General features: G+C 41.6%; 1 protein-coding gene across 1 annotated transcript; it reads left to right on the forward strand.

Moving 5' to 3' along the window:
- Positions 1-806: 806 nt before the first annotated feature.
- On the forward strand, positions 807-15,613 carry rabep1 (rabaptin, RAB GTPase binding effector protein 1). The gene is made up of 18 exons (XM_086057479.1): positions 807-954; positions 1,985-2,113; positions 2,408-2,611; positions 3,543-3,703; positions 3,962-4,081; positions 4,446-4,581; positions 5,016-5,194; positions 5,320-5,430; positions 5,842-6,285; positions 6,818-6,922; positions 7,003-7,119; positions 7,401-7,499; positions 7,570-7,710; positions 9,450-9,639; positions 9,877-9,932; positions 11,224-11,322; positions 11,462-11,578; positions 11,990-15,613. The coding sequence occupies exons 1-18, from the start codon at positions 909-911 to the stop codon at positions 12,089-12,091; spliced, it is 2,556 nt and encodes an 851-aa protein (XP_085913605.1). The 5' UTR covers positions 807-908; the 3' UTR covers positions 12,092-15,613.
- Positions 15,614-15,790: the final 177 nt, after the last annotated feature.

Consider the following 15,790-nt stretch of genomic DNA (forward strand, 5'->3'; position numbering starts at 1 on the left):
TTCACAAATAAAATTAATCATTATATTTTGAAAAAAATGCTTTATATTCAAGATACTTAAATGCTATATTTTTAAATTTTAAAATACATTGTTTTTTTAAAGACTGAAGATTGTAAATGACAATTCAATTTAAAGCATTGAATTAAAAAACATGAAATAAAAAAACTAACAAGATTTTTCATTTGATTGTAAAAATACATTTTAAAATGGTCTTAAAGTATGGAAAATTGGAAATAATGTTTACATTTAAAAACATTAAATTGAAAACTGAAAAAGGTTTTAAGCATATTTTAAAAACTTTTACCGTATTTCTGAAATACTGAAGACTGTAAATAATGGTTACATAAATAACACATTTAAGGAACAAATAAGATCATTCTTACATTAAAAATAGTTTAAAATGCTGAACCTTGTAAACAATAATGTGACATAAAACAAATACAACTTTTTAAAAAAAATCAAAAAGTCATGTTATTAATGATTATATTTTAAAAAATAAATTGCCATTTTTCAAAAATTAATCCCGAGTCAATGGGTAAATCGATGATTCCGCTTTACAAAGCACACTTATGAACACTTACTTTGAAAGGAAAAGTCGGAACTCCCTCTTAAAGTTCACTCAAACAGACCCATCAAAAAAAAGTGGTTTAGGTGGGGAAAGTAGTTTACGACGCTATTTGATCATATTTAAAGTATTTTATTTACGTTTGACTACCATTTAATTGCACACAATATGGCTAAATTCTAAATCCACCGATCAGATATTTATTTTGAAGCATCCAGCGGATGTGTCGTGTATTCCGTTGGCTGTCTTAACGGTGGCTGTCATGTTGTTAGCCTGGCTTGTGGGACACTCCTAGCTCGAATCCCCTTCCTCATCGTCAGGGCTCCCCTCCCCTCACCGAGCCATGGCCGAGCAGGCCGCGGGAGCCCCTCCGTCGTCCCAGCATGACGGTAACGTGTCTTGTGTGTTTCGCGACGTTTCACGGCGCATTTGTATACAGAAGGTTAGCCTCGCGCTTGGTTAGCGGCCTCGGCATCTTTTGACAACATTAGCTCGTTAGCATCCCCCCCGCCCCCACCCCCAGCCCACCGACCATAACACCCTCCCCCCCTCCCGGGCTACGTGTCACACACAAACACATACACACACGCACACACAGACACACACGTGTGACACTCATGATTAACTCACGTTGTGCATGTTAATTGTTAACAAGTGTCACTTGAGAGCATTCCGTAACGTGTTAATATATGTTTATTTGAGCTAGCCGGTGTGGCTAAACGTAGCATGTTGTGCTAAATTGCTAAGTGTCTTAATTGAGCTTAAAACGGTCTTATTATTGTTAACATGTGATAACACACATGTTATTGTGCACCCGCAAACATCGTGTCATCATTATTACGTCTATAGTCACGTCCCCCAAATTGCCACATTTTCAATTAGTCCACGTTTCCCCATGATAACGTTCTCAAAGCGAAACACACGGTTTACATGTACGTCATGTTTCTCCACTGATTCCAAGCATTCCAACTTCAAAGTATTCAGCTCATTAGGAAGATCTTGGTAACTTATTATCATGTTCTCAATAACATTCCCAAATTAAGAAATTATTGAACTCCTCCTTCCACATTTCTTGACCAATTCAAAGCATTTCAACTTTAAAGCATCCCCCTCATTCGGGACATGTTATGAACTATACTTCCCGAATTGAGCCATTACTCCACAATTCCACATTTTCCATTCATAGAATCTCATTGAAATGAGAATAGATACATGTTCCAAATTTGTAATTGCAATTTTCCAATAATGTTTCCAAACCAATGCAAAACATTCACATTTTTACATCCTACTTCCACATTTCTCCACCAATCCAAACCATCCCAAATGAAGTGTTCCTCTCATTCATGATATATTGGGAACTATTCTTAAAAAAAAAAATAGTGTCAGATCTGTAGAAAAGCTGCCATTTTGTGCTTTCAGATGAGCCCCACCAGCAAATGGAGGCTGTGGAGCGGGAGAGGGCCGAATTCGGCAAAGTCAAGCAGCAGCTGGAGGCCGAGTTCAACCAGAAGAGAGCCAAGTTCAAAGAGCTCTATTTGGCCAAAGAGGGTAAGAGGGCACTCCATTCTTGAGAATTCAGTGTACCCTGGAATTCACAATGTTTTAGTCGCAACATTTCATGGGATTTATGCACACACACTTAAGCAATTTTATCACCACAATTTTTCTCTGAATGGGACCAATCATCACAATTTGATGCTAATTCTGATACTAATAACGAAATAAGATAGATATATAGATAGATACATGGATAGATAGTTTATTCCTGTAATGTTAACTATTAAGAGTTGTACTAAATGGAAACAGTTGAATTGCCTAGTTTTATATTTTCATATCATCCAGAGGATCTGAAGAGGCAGACGTCTGCGCTGGAGTCGGCCCAGGCTGAGCTGAGCGCCGTGCAGGCCCAGCTGGCCCAGGCGTGCTCCGAGATTGAGACCATCAAGGCGGTGGCCACGGTGTCGGAGAACACCAAGCAGGAGGCCATCGACCAGGTCCGCAGCCAGTGGCAGGAGGAGGTGGCCTCGCTGCAGGCCATCATGAAAGGTACGCTGAGCGTTTTCCCCCTCCTGCACGCTTTGAACTGAGACTAGTGGATAACATCACGTCAACATAAGGAAAAGAAGACTGTCACTCATGCAGTTCTCCAAATAAGATGCCAAGTGAGCTTGCTTCAAGCTGTTTGTCACTCCCACTTGGAAGTTTATTGTCAAACTGGCACATACAACAACACAGAATGAAACATGGTCTATTTAAACAGCAAAAACGTGGACACAAACCATATCAATTGGTAAAACAAAATTCCACAAGCTTAATGCTAACATATGACATGAAACATCACAGACGGGCTAATTGAAATTAGAATCGGTGTCACTCATTATAAAACCAAACAACTGATACTTTAACACACAGGGAGCCTCAACACATTCAAACTGAGCAAACAACTCTAAATTCAGACTTGTCTGAATATATACTGCAAAAGTGCAAAATGGTTGCTCAAAAAGCGAATATAATAACCAAAAAGTAGTAGCAGAACTTCAAATTGTAATGTCATGATTTTTTTCTGTTTATAGACTTCTTAAAATATTTGTTATTAAATACACATTATCCCTTTAACATTTTAAAGTAGAAAATATCAAACACAAGTAAATTGAGTTTACAGAACAAATTATGTCAAGGTGGCCCACCAAAAATCATAATGTTACCAGAAAAAATGTGCACCGATAAGAGAAAAATACTTGTTCCCGTAAGTTCAAACATTTTTTTCAGAGTACTTGGTTCTTGGAAAAAAGGGAAACGTATTCACATGATATTATGAAAATGTTTTGTGTAACATTCACTCCGTAATTATCCAAACGCCAAGTTGTAATATTATGGCTTTTTCTGGTAACATCCTAGCTTTGTCACGGAACAAAAGAAACGTACAAGTCAAGGTCCCAGTGTGCTCGATTATGATCCTTGCGTCATCCCGCCTCAGAAACGGTTTGCGAGTACGAGGTCCAGTTCCACCAGCGTCTGGAGCAGGAACGAGCCCAGTGGGGCCAGTACCGCGAGGCCATGGAGAGGGAGGTCGGAGACCTCAGGCGGCGGCTCAACGAGGGTCAGGAGGAGCAAAACTTGGAGGATGACATGAAAAAGGTACACTTTGTGCTCGCCTTGATCAGAGCCACTGTTCATGTAATGCAAAACAAAACAAAAAAAAAGAATATAATCAGATCTCAAGCGTCAACTCGTTGGTGGAGAGCTGGAAAAGAGCGTAGCAGTCTATATCTTCACCCCATAAAAGCTATTGTTTTCATTGTAGTTTACCTTTTGTAAGACGAAAACTGTAACAGACAAGTGATCTGTAAATGAAATGTACTCGCCGCACTTGCTTGGTCCAAACTTGCTTGAAAGGCTCAGGAGGATGCGGAGAAGCTGCGCTCGGTGGTGATGCCCATGGAGCAGGAGATCGGCACGCTCAAAGCCAAGCTGACCACGGCTGAGGACAGGGTGAAGGAACTCGAGGCGTCCAAGGTGAACCTTGTTACAATCCAAAAGTTGCAATATTACAAGAGTAAAGTCGCAATAAGTTGAGTGAAGTTGGAAAAATGTTGACTTTGTTTCTGGCTTTATTGAAAGATTTGTAATTGTACAAGGTTTTTTGTTGTTGTACTTTTACAAGCATTAAGTCACTCACAATGTTGACTTTTTTTTTTTTTTTTTCTCTCGTGAAATTAGGTCGTTGTGCAGTTACCGTAATAACGGTGCATTTTATTTAGAGAACATACTTGTAGTATTTCTAGTCTTCGTTTGATCTTCGGGCTACCCAATATTTACCTATCTTTAGAATATTTTGTTGAATTTGTAAGAAACAAACAAATATGATGTCCTTTGCTAGGTGAAGGAGCTCAATCACGTTCTGGAGGCGGAGAAGTCGTGTCGCACCGACCTGGAGATGTACGTGGCCGTGCTCAACACGCAGAAATCCGTCCTGCAGGAGGACGCCGAGAAACTACGCCGGGAACTTCACGAAGGTAAATTGCCCGTGCAATTTGAAAGCAAGTCCAAATATTTATGTATGTTTCCGATATTGTCAAGATTGTTCATATCACATCAAGTAGCCAGAACCTTTGCCATGACACAATTAGGCCGTTCCAAGTCAGCCATTACCAGTCAAAAGTCGTATTATTACAAGGAGAAAAAAATTAATTTTACAACCCTAAAGTCATCAATTTACTAATAAAATGTCGGAATATTATAAGAATTTTTTTTTTAATATTACAAGAATAAAGCCGCAATAAAGTTGTCGAATAAATAATAGTCGTAATATTACGGGGGAGAAAAATCTTAAATTAACAGGAATAAAGTCAGCGAAAAAGTAGTAGTTTTACAAAAATAAAATCAACCAAAACATTGTCTCTCCCTGCTTTTTATTTTCATTTATTTTTTGTCTGTACTTTGCATCCAGTGTGCCACAAGCTGGAGCTGGAGCGGCAGCAGCACAACCAGCTCAAGCACACGTGGCAGCGAGCCAACGACCAGTTCCTCGAGTCCCAGCGCCTCCTCATGAGGGACATGCAGAGGATCGAGAACGTGCTCTCCTCCGAGCAGCTCCGGCAGGTGGAGGAGACCAAGAAGAAAGACCAGGTCAGTAGTCACTAAGTGGATGAAGTTAAAAGACATTTTTTGGACACCGATCTGAATTCCTGTATCAGCCCGTACTAGTGTCCAGTGTGTTTTGGGCTTGACGCCACATTTCTTGCGGCTTCCAGGAGGACGACGAGAAGGAGAGGCTGAGCCAAGTGAAAGATCTGCACGAGGAAGACGGCGCAGACAACACAGAGCCCTTGGAGGATATCTTCCTGGGGCTGAGCGTCGAGGAGGTACGGCCGTCACGTAATGTCACAATATCGATGAAAAAATACGAACGTGCTTTCTAGAAATGATTTTTCTTGATGTCTGTGTAGACAGACTTCCAGTTTATGGTAATTAGCAAACGTTTTTTTGAAGCAACTGGGTTCCTGTTTGTTGAAATTGTTGTTAATTATAATGATATAACATTGTGACTTTCTCGTGAGTAAACCGGTAATATTACAACTTTATTCTTGCAAAGTCACTTCGTGACCTTGGCGATAATTACCTGTAGTCATGATGCTAGTTACAATATTTCAAGAAAAAAGTTGTATGACTTGCACGTAATATTTCAAAGTAAAGACCTGATATTCTGAAAAAAGTTGCTCCATTACATACCTGATGAAGGTTTGGTTTGCCTTCATATTTGACTTCCTCCCCAGCCGCCTACCAACCACAGCGCCCACGGCTCCATGCACTCGCTGGACGCCGACTTGGTGGCGTCGGACCCCTACAAGGAGAACCTGCGGAGGGTGCAGTCCACGGACAGCCTGGGCTCCTCCCTGTCGGCCACGCAGGGCCTGAACCACAAGGCCAAGTCGGCCGGCCACTTGGACGAGTCGGACTTTGGGCCCCTGGTGGGGGCCGACTGCGGCGTGGCGGACGCCGGCTTGGGAGACGCGTGGTCCGTCAGCTCCATCAAGCTGACGGCCAGCCACTTTCTGCTCACCAAAGACCAGGAGAAGGCCATTAAAGCTATGACGCCCGAGCAGGAGGAGACGGCGTCGCTGCTATCCAGCATCTCGCAAGCCCCCGACACCGCCTACTTACCCCCCGCCGGCTACCGACTAGTCAGCGACAGCGAATGGAACCTGCTGCAACAGGAGGTATGGCAATCGCGCCGTGCCATCAATGACAAAAGCAGTGGATGCCTACCTAAAAAAAAAAAAGTGGCAATTGGCTTACAAATGATTTTAGAAAAAAAAATGCACGTCTACATGCACTTGCGACAAAGTGACTTTCGCTCACAACCGAGGCTAAATTTTAAGCTCCTTCCCATCAGAAGAAAACATGAATAGGTCAATTCAGCGATAGTGAACCTGAACCGTGAATATTTCGGGATTAGTGGGCACTATGTTGTCACTTGTTGCTAGGTAGAATTTGTGGTGCACAATTTCCTCAAAAGGTAACTCGGGCATTTTTTTTACTCAACTGCAGAGACTAATTAGGCCTTTATTAGACACAGGCCTTTATTTGTTCAAAATATTTTGAGTATAACAAAAATCTAATCATGCTATTTAGATATATTTTTAGCTTTATTTGATATATATTTGTTTTTGTAAAAAACAATATAGTCATAAGCGCTTGTATTGGGGTACCTTATGTTGTGTCCCTGGTGGGTTTTGTTTGCCACCTCAGGTGAAGAACGCGGGCAGGAAGCTGGGCCGCCGCTGCGACATGTGCTCAAACTATGAAAAGCAGCTGCAGGCCATCCAGGGCCAGGAAGCCGACACTCGAGATCAGGTCTGCCCTTTCCCGTGGTGGTGTTTGCCGTACCTTTCGGACAGTTTGTTGACGGGGAAGCGTTGCGGCTCGCTCCGCAGGTGAAGAAACTGCAGGTGATGCTGCGGCAGGCCAACGACCACCTGGAGAGGAGCATGGCCGAAAAACAAAGTCTGGAAGACTCTGTCAAGCTGGGGAACGAGGAAACCGCAGTGAAGGTAAATTTGTGTTTTTACACCACGTGTTGGTTGAACTGTGCATTGATTGTGAATCGACTTGTAGGGTGTTCAATCCAGACATTATCACTTGTGGAGGTTCCACTTGTAGCCCAACGATGAAACGTCCAGAAATTCAACAGTTTTGACTGCGGTTGAACACAACATTCCTCAGCATGGTCATAATAATCATTGTGAATTTTTCATTCAAGAGCTTTCCAATACTATAATCGTGTCCCAGTATTTTGCCGTTTCAAAAAGATTGTTGTCGTTTTGTGCGTCAGGTGACCGCTCTCATCCAACGAGTCCAGGAGTCGGAAACGCTGCTGGCCACACTTCAGGAGGCCTTCAGCGAAGCTAAGAGGAACACTCAAGGACAGATGGTGAGCATCGAGCACGGCACGGCACCAAGCGGAGGGCGTGGCCGTCCTCATGTTTCGATGTGGTTTTGAGGCCGCGCTGGTGCAGTCACGCGAGCAAGTGGCCGACGAGCTGAGCCGACTCCAGCGGGACAACGAGAGCCTGCAGGGAAAACATCGTCTCCATTCGGAGCTGCTGCAGCAAGACGGCTTCACCATGCCCGGCACTGTGCAAGTACGTGCTGCCGTCACCTCTGGATAAACGTGGATGGTGAAACACGACCATATCAAGATTTCTGTTGATAGTTTTAGCCCTCCCTCACACTTTGTGCACCTTTGAATTTATGAAACACACTGAAAATATGAAGACACTTTTTAAAATACGGTGGTGGCTTGCGATACAGGTGAGGTTTTTTTTTTAGATACGAGCTTTTTTTGGGGGGTGTTCACATTAGTTCAACATATATTTATTGCCACTCCCAGTTGAAGTTTACTTTCAAACTAAACATAAAACAAAGCAAAATCCTTGTTTGTATAAAACAACCACATAGCCTTGCTTTAGTTAGTTATTTTAGCTTAACGCTCGAATCCTTGAAACAACGATATTTGAACACAAAGGGTGGCGCAACACATGTATACAACACTCCTCGCATATATTTAGCCTCTGCGAAAAACTAATTGCAGCTTACTGAGAGGTTTTGACTGTCTGTATGTATCTCAATAAGTCTGTGTTATACTGCCCCCAGGTGGCCAATGCACGCACACCAGAAGAGAAGCACAATGTCCATTGAATTGAAGCCCAAAAAAATGTGACCAGACCATTTCATTCTTTGTATTCTAATTATATCATTCCTGTATGGTTTTATAAAGTACAATAGTATGGAGTGCCATTTTCCATAGCACAAATGTCTTTTCTAGCTTCATGCTAATGATGTGGAATGTAAAAAAACGTGGGAAAAGCAAAGCTCACACCGAGGCAGCAAATGTGGAGGCGGTCAACAGCGTTTGTGATGTTGCTGTGCAGCTTGTTTAACCTCCAACGAGTTGAAAAGAGCATCCGAGTTGCCTCCTCCTCAGCAACACACGGCCGCAATGCAGGAGAAAAAAAACCAAAACATCATCATCATTGCATTGTATGAATTGTTTGCCATATGTGAAAATACACAATATAGAGACCATATAAATTAGTTTTCTTTTGCTTTAAAGACATGTAAGCTATCCAAACACAATGTTTAAAGAAATTGAAAGTGTATTAAAACACATTTTTTTGTGCTGTTTTTTTTTTTTTTTTTTTTTTTTTTTTTCCCCATCGCCCCACTGTATCATAGACTTTTAAGCTATTGTTTTGCCTGTGTTTTGACAGTATTTGCACAAGTCTGACTTGACAGTTGCAGTTCAGTGTAGTACCACGTTTTGCCACAACATATGGCACTGAGCGCTGTTGGAAGACATGCAGCGTATGCCCGACTAGTATATAAACTCCCGTAATTGGAGCACCTGTCTTAAAGTAACACTTGCTTGAAGGTTTATAATTCCGTAACATTTAATGCTCTAATTTGTGTGAGCCCATCTGTGGCGTGTGTAATTATGTCAACATTAAGATGGCGGACTTTTCTGACATGATTTGATTGAACATTTGCGTATTGAAATATGTGTATAATGGTGGGTTACGTCTCAGATTTTGTTTAAACTTCAATTGGGGGTTGTGGTCGTCTCCCATTTCGTGGAAGTGAGAGTTTTTTATAAGTATCTTTTAACTAATTTAAATGTATTTAAAGCGTGTGAAATGAGAAACTTTTTTTTTTTTTGTCAAATTTTTTTTTCCATATGCTCTCCATCATGGATTTTCACCAATGTGAAAATTGCAAAGATTGCAAAGAAAATCAACGATAAATTTGAGATGTGAGAGATGAACGTCAACTTAGTTTAGGTTCAACAAATGTTTTGATTCCTTGTCCGTTTGGGTGGGCTCAGGAGCTCCAGGCCGCGGTGCTGCGTCTGCGCGAGGACACGGTGGCGCTGCGGACGTCGGCCGAGCACGCGGAGGAGAAGCTGAAGGCCGAGATCCTCTTCCTCAAGGAGCAGATCCAAGCCGAGCAGTGCCTCAAGGAGAACCTGGAGGACACGCTGCAGATGGAGATCGAGGGCTGCAAGGAGGAGATTGGTGAGACTCCTGCACCGCTCCACAAACTGCCGCTGCCGCTTGCCATCCTCACGCTTTTTTTCTTTTCTTTGCACTCACACTGTAGTGTAAGCGACGTGCGGTTAGGGACTTTATTCGCGCTGATGAATCACACCAGCGTGTTGAGGCCAGGATGAGTCATCAGTGTTTTTTTTTTTTTTTTTTTTTTGGGGTGGTGGATCGTGATCATGTCATGTCATGGTGTCTCTTCCCCAACAGCTTCCTTCTCCAGTTTGAAGACGGATCTGGAGCGGATAAAGGCAGAGAAGGAGCAGGTTAGGTTTGTTACACTTCAGTTGCTTGACGTGTGGAAAGCCGCCTGAGCATTTATCCCATCCTCGATATCCATCTTAACGTTCGTCTGCACACTACTAGTACCACTACTGAAGCGCTAGGTGAGAACTAAGAGAATTTGATTCTTACATATTTTTTCTGGTACTAGTAGCATGCAGCTGTCAACTGTCACGATGTCACGATATTCAAATGTCACGATACGATAATATCACGATATGAACCTCGCGGTACGATAATTATCACAATATTGTGGGGGGGGGGGTTGCCGATATATAAAAAGCTCACGATACTGTATAAAATGTCACGATATCGTTTTAAAAAAAAAAGAAAAAGAAAAGAGAGCTCATATAAAAAAAAAGAAGCCCATCACAGTATTCTGTTTTGTACATAATAACCACAAAGGGATAGGCAAATAGGCTTGGCCAGTCATGGGCTCCTCCTGGCGATGAGCGCGGGTCTTAAACATAGGTGGCATCAAATTAAACTGTACTAATAAAGTAACCACCAGAGGGTGCTGGAACTGCATGGAAAACAACTTGGGCTTTGTAACAGATTAGCCGCTATCGTGACATGACGACGACCATATAATGGCAATTTTGATATCACGATATTGTGACATCCCTGGTAACTTGTTGTTGTTCTGCTAGCAGGACAAAAAAACATTACAAGTAAGACATTTGTGCCACTAGTCCACCCAAGTCACTCATTGGCCTTATTAGTGAGGCGTACTTGGGATGCACCTATTGAATATTTTGACAGGCGAATATTCTATTGATTGATCGAGTGATCAGATAAAGTAAAGTTGTTTCAGCATTTATTCAAGATCCAGCTTTCGGTTGTTCTAGGCCAAAATTGGCACTAGTAGTGGAATGAATGTTGCAAGGACGAGACAGTATCGGTGAGGGCAAGGAGCACACTACAACGTGGCCCTTAAGCTGGATGTCAAATAAGAGCTCAAACAGCTTTCCGTGAAGCCGTTTCAGCATTGATGCCATATCCATACTAAGAAAGCTACTAGTGCATCACACATGCCTACTAGTTGGGCCTAGTAGTATTACTAGTACAGCACAACATTTTTACTGGTAAGGTTTAATTGAATTTAGAAAGCCAAAAGTGACACTTGACACATTTTTTTTTACGAGTAAGACATTGTCGTTCTACTAGTGCATGGACCTCAACAAGCTTATGGGGAGAAAAGAATGCTCAAACGGCTTTCCATGTTCAACTCTCTCCATCGTTGACGTTGCGCTGTCCGCCCGTTTGTGCGTGTAGTTGCAGAGCAGTTTAACGCAAAAGACGGAGACGCTGGAAAGCACCCAGGCCTTGCGATTGCGCCTGGAGCAGCAGCTCAAAGAGATCCACGCCGCCAAGGTTCATGCGCTGCTCTCCCTGCAAATCAGACACTCGACTTTAGTGTCGGCCCACGGCCGCATTGCGGCCACTCGTATTTAGTCAGTCTGGATGTCCACCTTAACGGCAGTCTTGCACTCTGTGCGTGTGCGTGTTGTAGGGTGCGCTAGAGAGTCAAGTGTTTGAAGAGAAAGACAAAGCCCAGCGCTTGCAAACGGAGCTGGACGTCAGCGAGCAGGTGCAGAAGGACTTTGTCAAGCTTTCGCAGACGCTTCAGGTAACACTTGGTTACTCGTTAAGCTGCTCGTCATGTCGTTTTGCATCCCCCCCAAAACATTGTTTTTATTTATTAGCCCACCCATTTTTTTTTTACATTTTTTATTTTTTTACATTCTACGTTTCTAAAACCATTCCAACTTGAATAGATTTGCAAAATTCAGGACAAAACATTCACTTACATTTCTGGGCCATTGCAGTGTCCAAATATTCAGCTCATTCACGACATTGGCAAACAGTTGATCACGTTCCACAAAATCCCCAATTTTCTGAATATGTTTTCCAATTTCCCAGCCATTTTACACACCTTTGCAACATTGTACATTCCAACAATCGATTTCCTTGCCGCTTGAGCCGTTCGGCATTGGACAAACTCCGTTCTCGAGTGGGCTGCCGTTGTTGTTGTCGCCAGGTGCAACTGGAGCGAATACGACAGGCGGACTCTTTGGAGCGCATCAGACTCATTCTCAACGACACCAACTTGACGGACATCAACCAGCTTCCGGATACATGATAGCGCGCCAGCTGAGGAAAAGTCCCTCCCTCCTTCCCCCCCTTCCTTCCTTCTTTCTTTCTGCATCCCTCCTAAGCATCACGGAAGAAGCAAAGGCAGGTAGGAAGGAGCGGCGGCGGCCTTTTTGTGTACATTGAGTGGTGCTGAAGAACGAACACGACTCAAAACATTGCAAACGTGTGTGCGCACGGACGGATGAGGGCGGGGAAGTCCCATCTTACCCGTGGATGTCTCGCTCCTACTGTAGATGTGACTCTATTAATTCCATTTAAAAACAGACGTCTGATTAGCTTTAAACAACATCGAGCGAGCGAGAGAGGAAAAAAAAAAGCGTTGTCATGGTGTTGAAGCACTTTTTTTCCCCAGACCAGGTAACGACTTGGATGCTTTTTTTTCCACCAGATTGGTCCATAATTGTTCATCCCACATGTTGGTAGTCTCAGCCCCTCAGTAATGTCTTTTTTTTTTTTTTTTTTTTTTACACCGGGCGTTCTCAAACTAGGGTCCAGACCTCAGAGCTACACAGAATAATTCTAACATAACGATAATTCTTTTGTATCATTTCAAGTCAAACAAATGCAACAAAACGCATGTTATGGTGAAGATGACACTTTATTCTCGTAAACAATACTTTTATTTTTCCCACTTACACAATTTGAATTTGCTATCGTAACATCGCGACTTTTGTGGATTGTCATTTTTCGTGTGCAAAAACTCTCTCCCCTCTAACCCCGAACGTTGAGTCGCCCTCTTTTACATCCTACAACAAAGACACGCCATGAAGGAATGAAATGCAATTGTTGCACAAGAGTCCAGTCCAAAAGGCAACGCTGCTGTGTCTTGCTGCCCCCCCCCCCTTCCTGAAAATACGTACAAAAAGACTGAAGGAGCTCATTCAATGTGAGTTTTATTCTTCAGATTTCACCCTTCCACACCCCATGTGCACAGGTGAGTACAAAAGTATGTGTTTGTGAAACATTGGACCCTCCAAAGTTGAACACCCTCCCAAATTGTTCACATTTCACAACCCGTATGAAGTCGCGTCAAGTGAATTCATTGCTGTGGATGTTTACATTTGTCAGTTGGAACCCAAGCGTTCTGTGCCACCTCCTAATATTTTCGCCAAATGTTTTTTTCAACTGGTAGGTGAAGAAAAGGGTCAGCTTATCTGGGAAGTTCAGAGCTTGTACATGTGATAGCACGCAGATCCCTGCAGATGGCGCCAATGAATTACTTGGGATTCGGGGGTAAATCTCGGCTTGTCACGTTGATTATGAGGGAGGGGATTGCCAACGCGCTTGAAGTCGGACAAGTTTAGGCACCTCAAGAGTAGCCTATGCATGTATCCATATGCTATAAACAGTTTGTGTCGTAGGAGGTTGTCGAACACATGCTTGCGTCACCACCGTGACAAAAGAGGACGCAGGTCATGGGGTGAATGGCAAACGGCATGTAAAAAAGCCACTCAAGTTCAACTCGAGTCATGTCGGCGTTACCCGCTGCGAATATTTTAGGTCTATAGCTCTAAAGGATTATTTTTGCACTGTCTCAATCTCGTTTTTGTTGTTTTATAGTTTAGTGTCACAGAAGCAAAAAAAAAAAAAAGCATCAAAGTCACTTTTCGACTCGACATGTTTCTTTTTACAAAAAGCTTGTTTGCTTTGCTTTTTGGTTAAAAACTGCTGTTTTGTTTTATTGTTTTTTGGAGGGGTGTTAACCAACCCAAGTTTCTACTGTGGATTAATAAAGAACAGAAAACAGGGAACTCTGATTTGAAAATGGCTGCCTGTGAATGAGGGAAAGTGTCCTGAAATTAAGTAAAACCATTTGAAGATGCTTGAGATGTAATAGCAACAAGTCAAGTCAATCACATGTTTTCCTGTGTTGCAAAAAAAAAAAAAAAAAAAAAAAAGCATGACGTTCTTGGATTTAAATGCTCCCGTACATGAGGACGTCGCGTTTGACTTTCGAGGCACATTTTGAGTTGAACTCCAGAATTGTTCGGGTTGTAGGTGCGTTCCACTTTGGAGGCGTTCACAAAGACAGTGTGGGCGGGGCTATGCAACGGGAAGCTTCCAATCAGAAGAAAGAAGACTCAAAAAGGTTTTGTTGATCACCATTACGAGCCAGTATAAATATCATTATGATTCATATATGACCACAGATTGGTGTACACTGAAGCTTCCTGTCATTTAACACTCCTGTGTATATATAATTTTTTTTACATCACTTTTTTTTCATGCCTTCTCTGGTCATTAATTTATACATGGAAAAAAATCATTAGGTCAATAAAATCTCAACTAAGTGTGCAAAAATGTGCATTATTGTTTTAGTGCTGTGGACTCGCTAAGACATTGACACAAATATTGCACATTTAACATTTTAACATTTTCATTTATTTGTAGTTGTAAAAACGGGTTGCTAAATTGACACAAATGATTAAAGTGGAGCATTTAACAGTATTGCTAGTAACATTATTATGCTATACATCACATCATGTCTGAGAGGAGTTAAACTATTTTTGATTAAAAAAAACTTTAACGCTTGAATTGTGTTTTTGTTGTTGTTTTCCAGGGATGTAAATATAGAAACTTAGACAAGTTGATGGACTTCATAACGAAAGTGACGCTTAATCAAATACAGTACATTATACTTGGTTACTGTACTTAAGGTGATTTCTCAGCAGCAGTGTATAACAGTTTTTTATAATTTGTTCAATCTTACCACTTTTTATTTACACTCTCTGCTTTGGAAAACATATGTTTGTGTATTTTTTTTAACTTTTTTTTTTTTTAATCAAACATTTGTTTTTATGTTTTTGTCTAATGTTAAATTTGTCTGAATTTGTCTTATTTTAAATGATTTTGTCTCATTTACTTGTGTCTATTTTTATATGAATGTTTTATTGTAAAGTAGTTTTATTGTAATCTAATTTAGTATTTTGATATATATTTTGTTGGTGTAGTTTTTATTTTTTATTTTGTAGTCTGATTTTCACAACCATGGCGACAGATTCGGAAAAGCAAGATATCCCCTTTCATGGCCTTACTATTTAACAGAACTGTTTGATGTTGTCGGCGACAAGAAGGTTTGGTGGCGAAAACGTCTTGCACCAGCCGAAAAACTCCCATCTTTGTCTAATCTGAAAATACACATACAGGTAAGGTGTATTTATCTCCTTTGGTAATAAAGAGCTAATTTAGCATGAATGCACATTCCTATAAGAGCTGCTATCACCTGCAAGTCACGCTTGACACTCCCTACACCGACTCCCTGACTTGAACCAACATTCCAGCTAAAATGTCCTTTTGCGCTATCTATTATCTATTTTCTGATGTCAATAAATCACAACAATCGCCAATCAACAAGCCTGCCCTTAATTAGTGGGTTGCAGATATTGACCCATTGACATCATCCCTTGTCTTTGTTGGCAAGTTGGGGTGGGCGTTATTTTTAATTCATGTGAGTTGCATTTTGATGTATGAAAAGTGCTGTATAAATAAATTTTGATTGATTGTTTCACTGCAATGTATTTGTGTGGGTGAATCAACAGAATTTGTGCACTTTTTGCATTCTTGAATTGGCCGCTGACTAACATGAGGTTATGGCAGTGTTTCTCAAGTATGCTCTGTTACACCCACCCGGGAAGAAGAAAACAACTCTCCGTTGCGACTATAAATAGTATCTTGTGTCCATAAA

This window comes from Filicampus tigris, chromosome 17 (genome assembly GCF_054856515.1).
Source record: "Filicampus tigris isolate MCC_2025a chromosome 17, RoL_Ftig_1.0, whole genome shotgun sequence".
Classification (NCBI taxonomy): Eukaryota; Metazoa; Chordata; class Actinopteri; order Syngnathiformes; family Syngnathidae; genus Filicampus; species Filicampus tigris.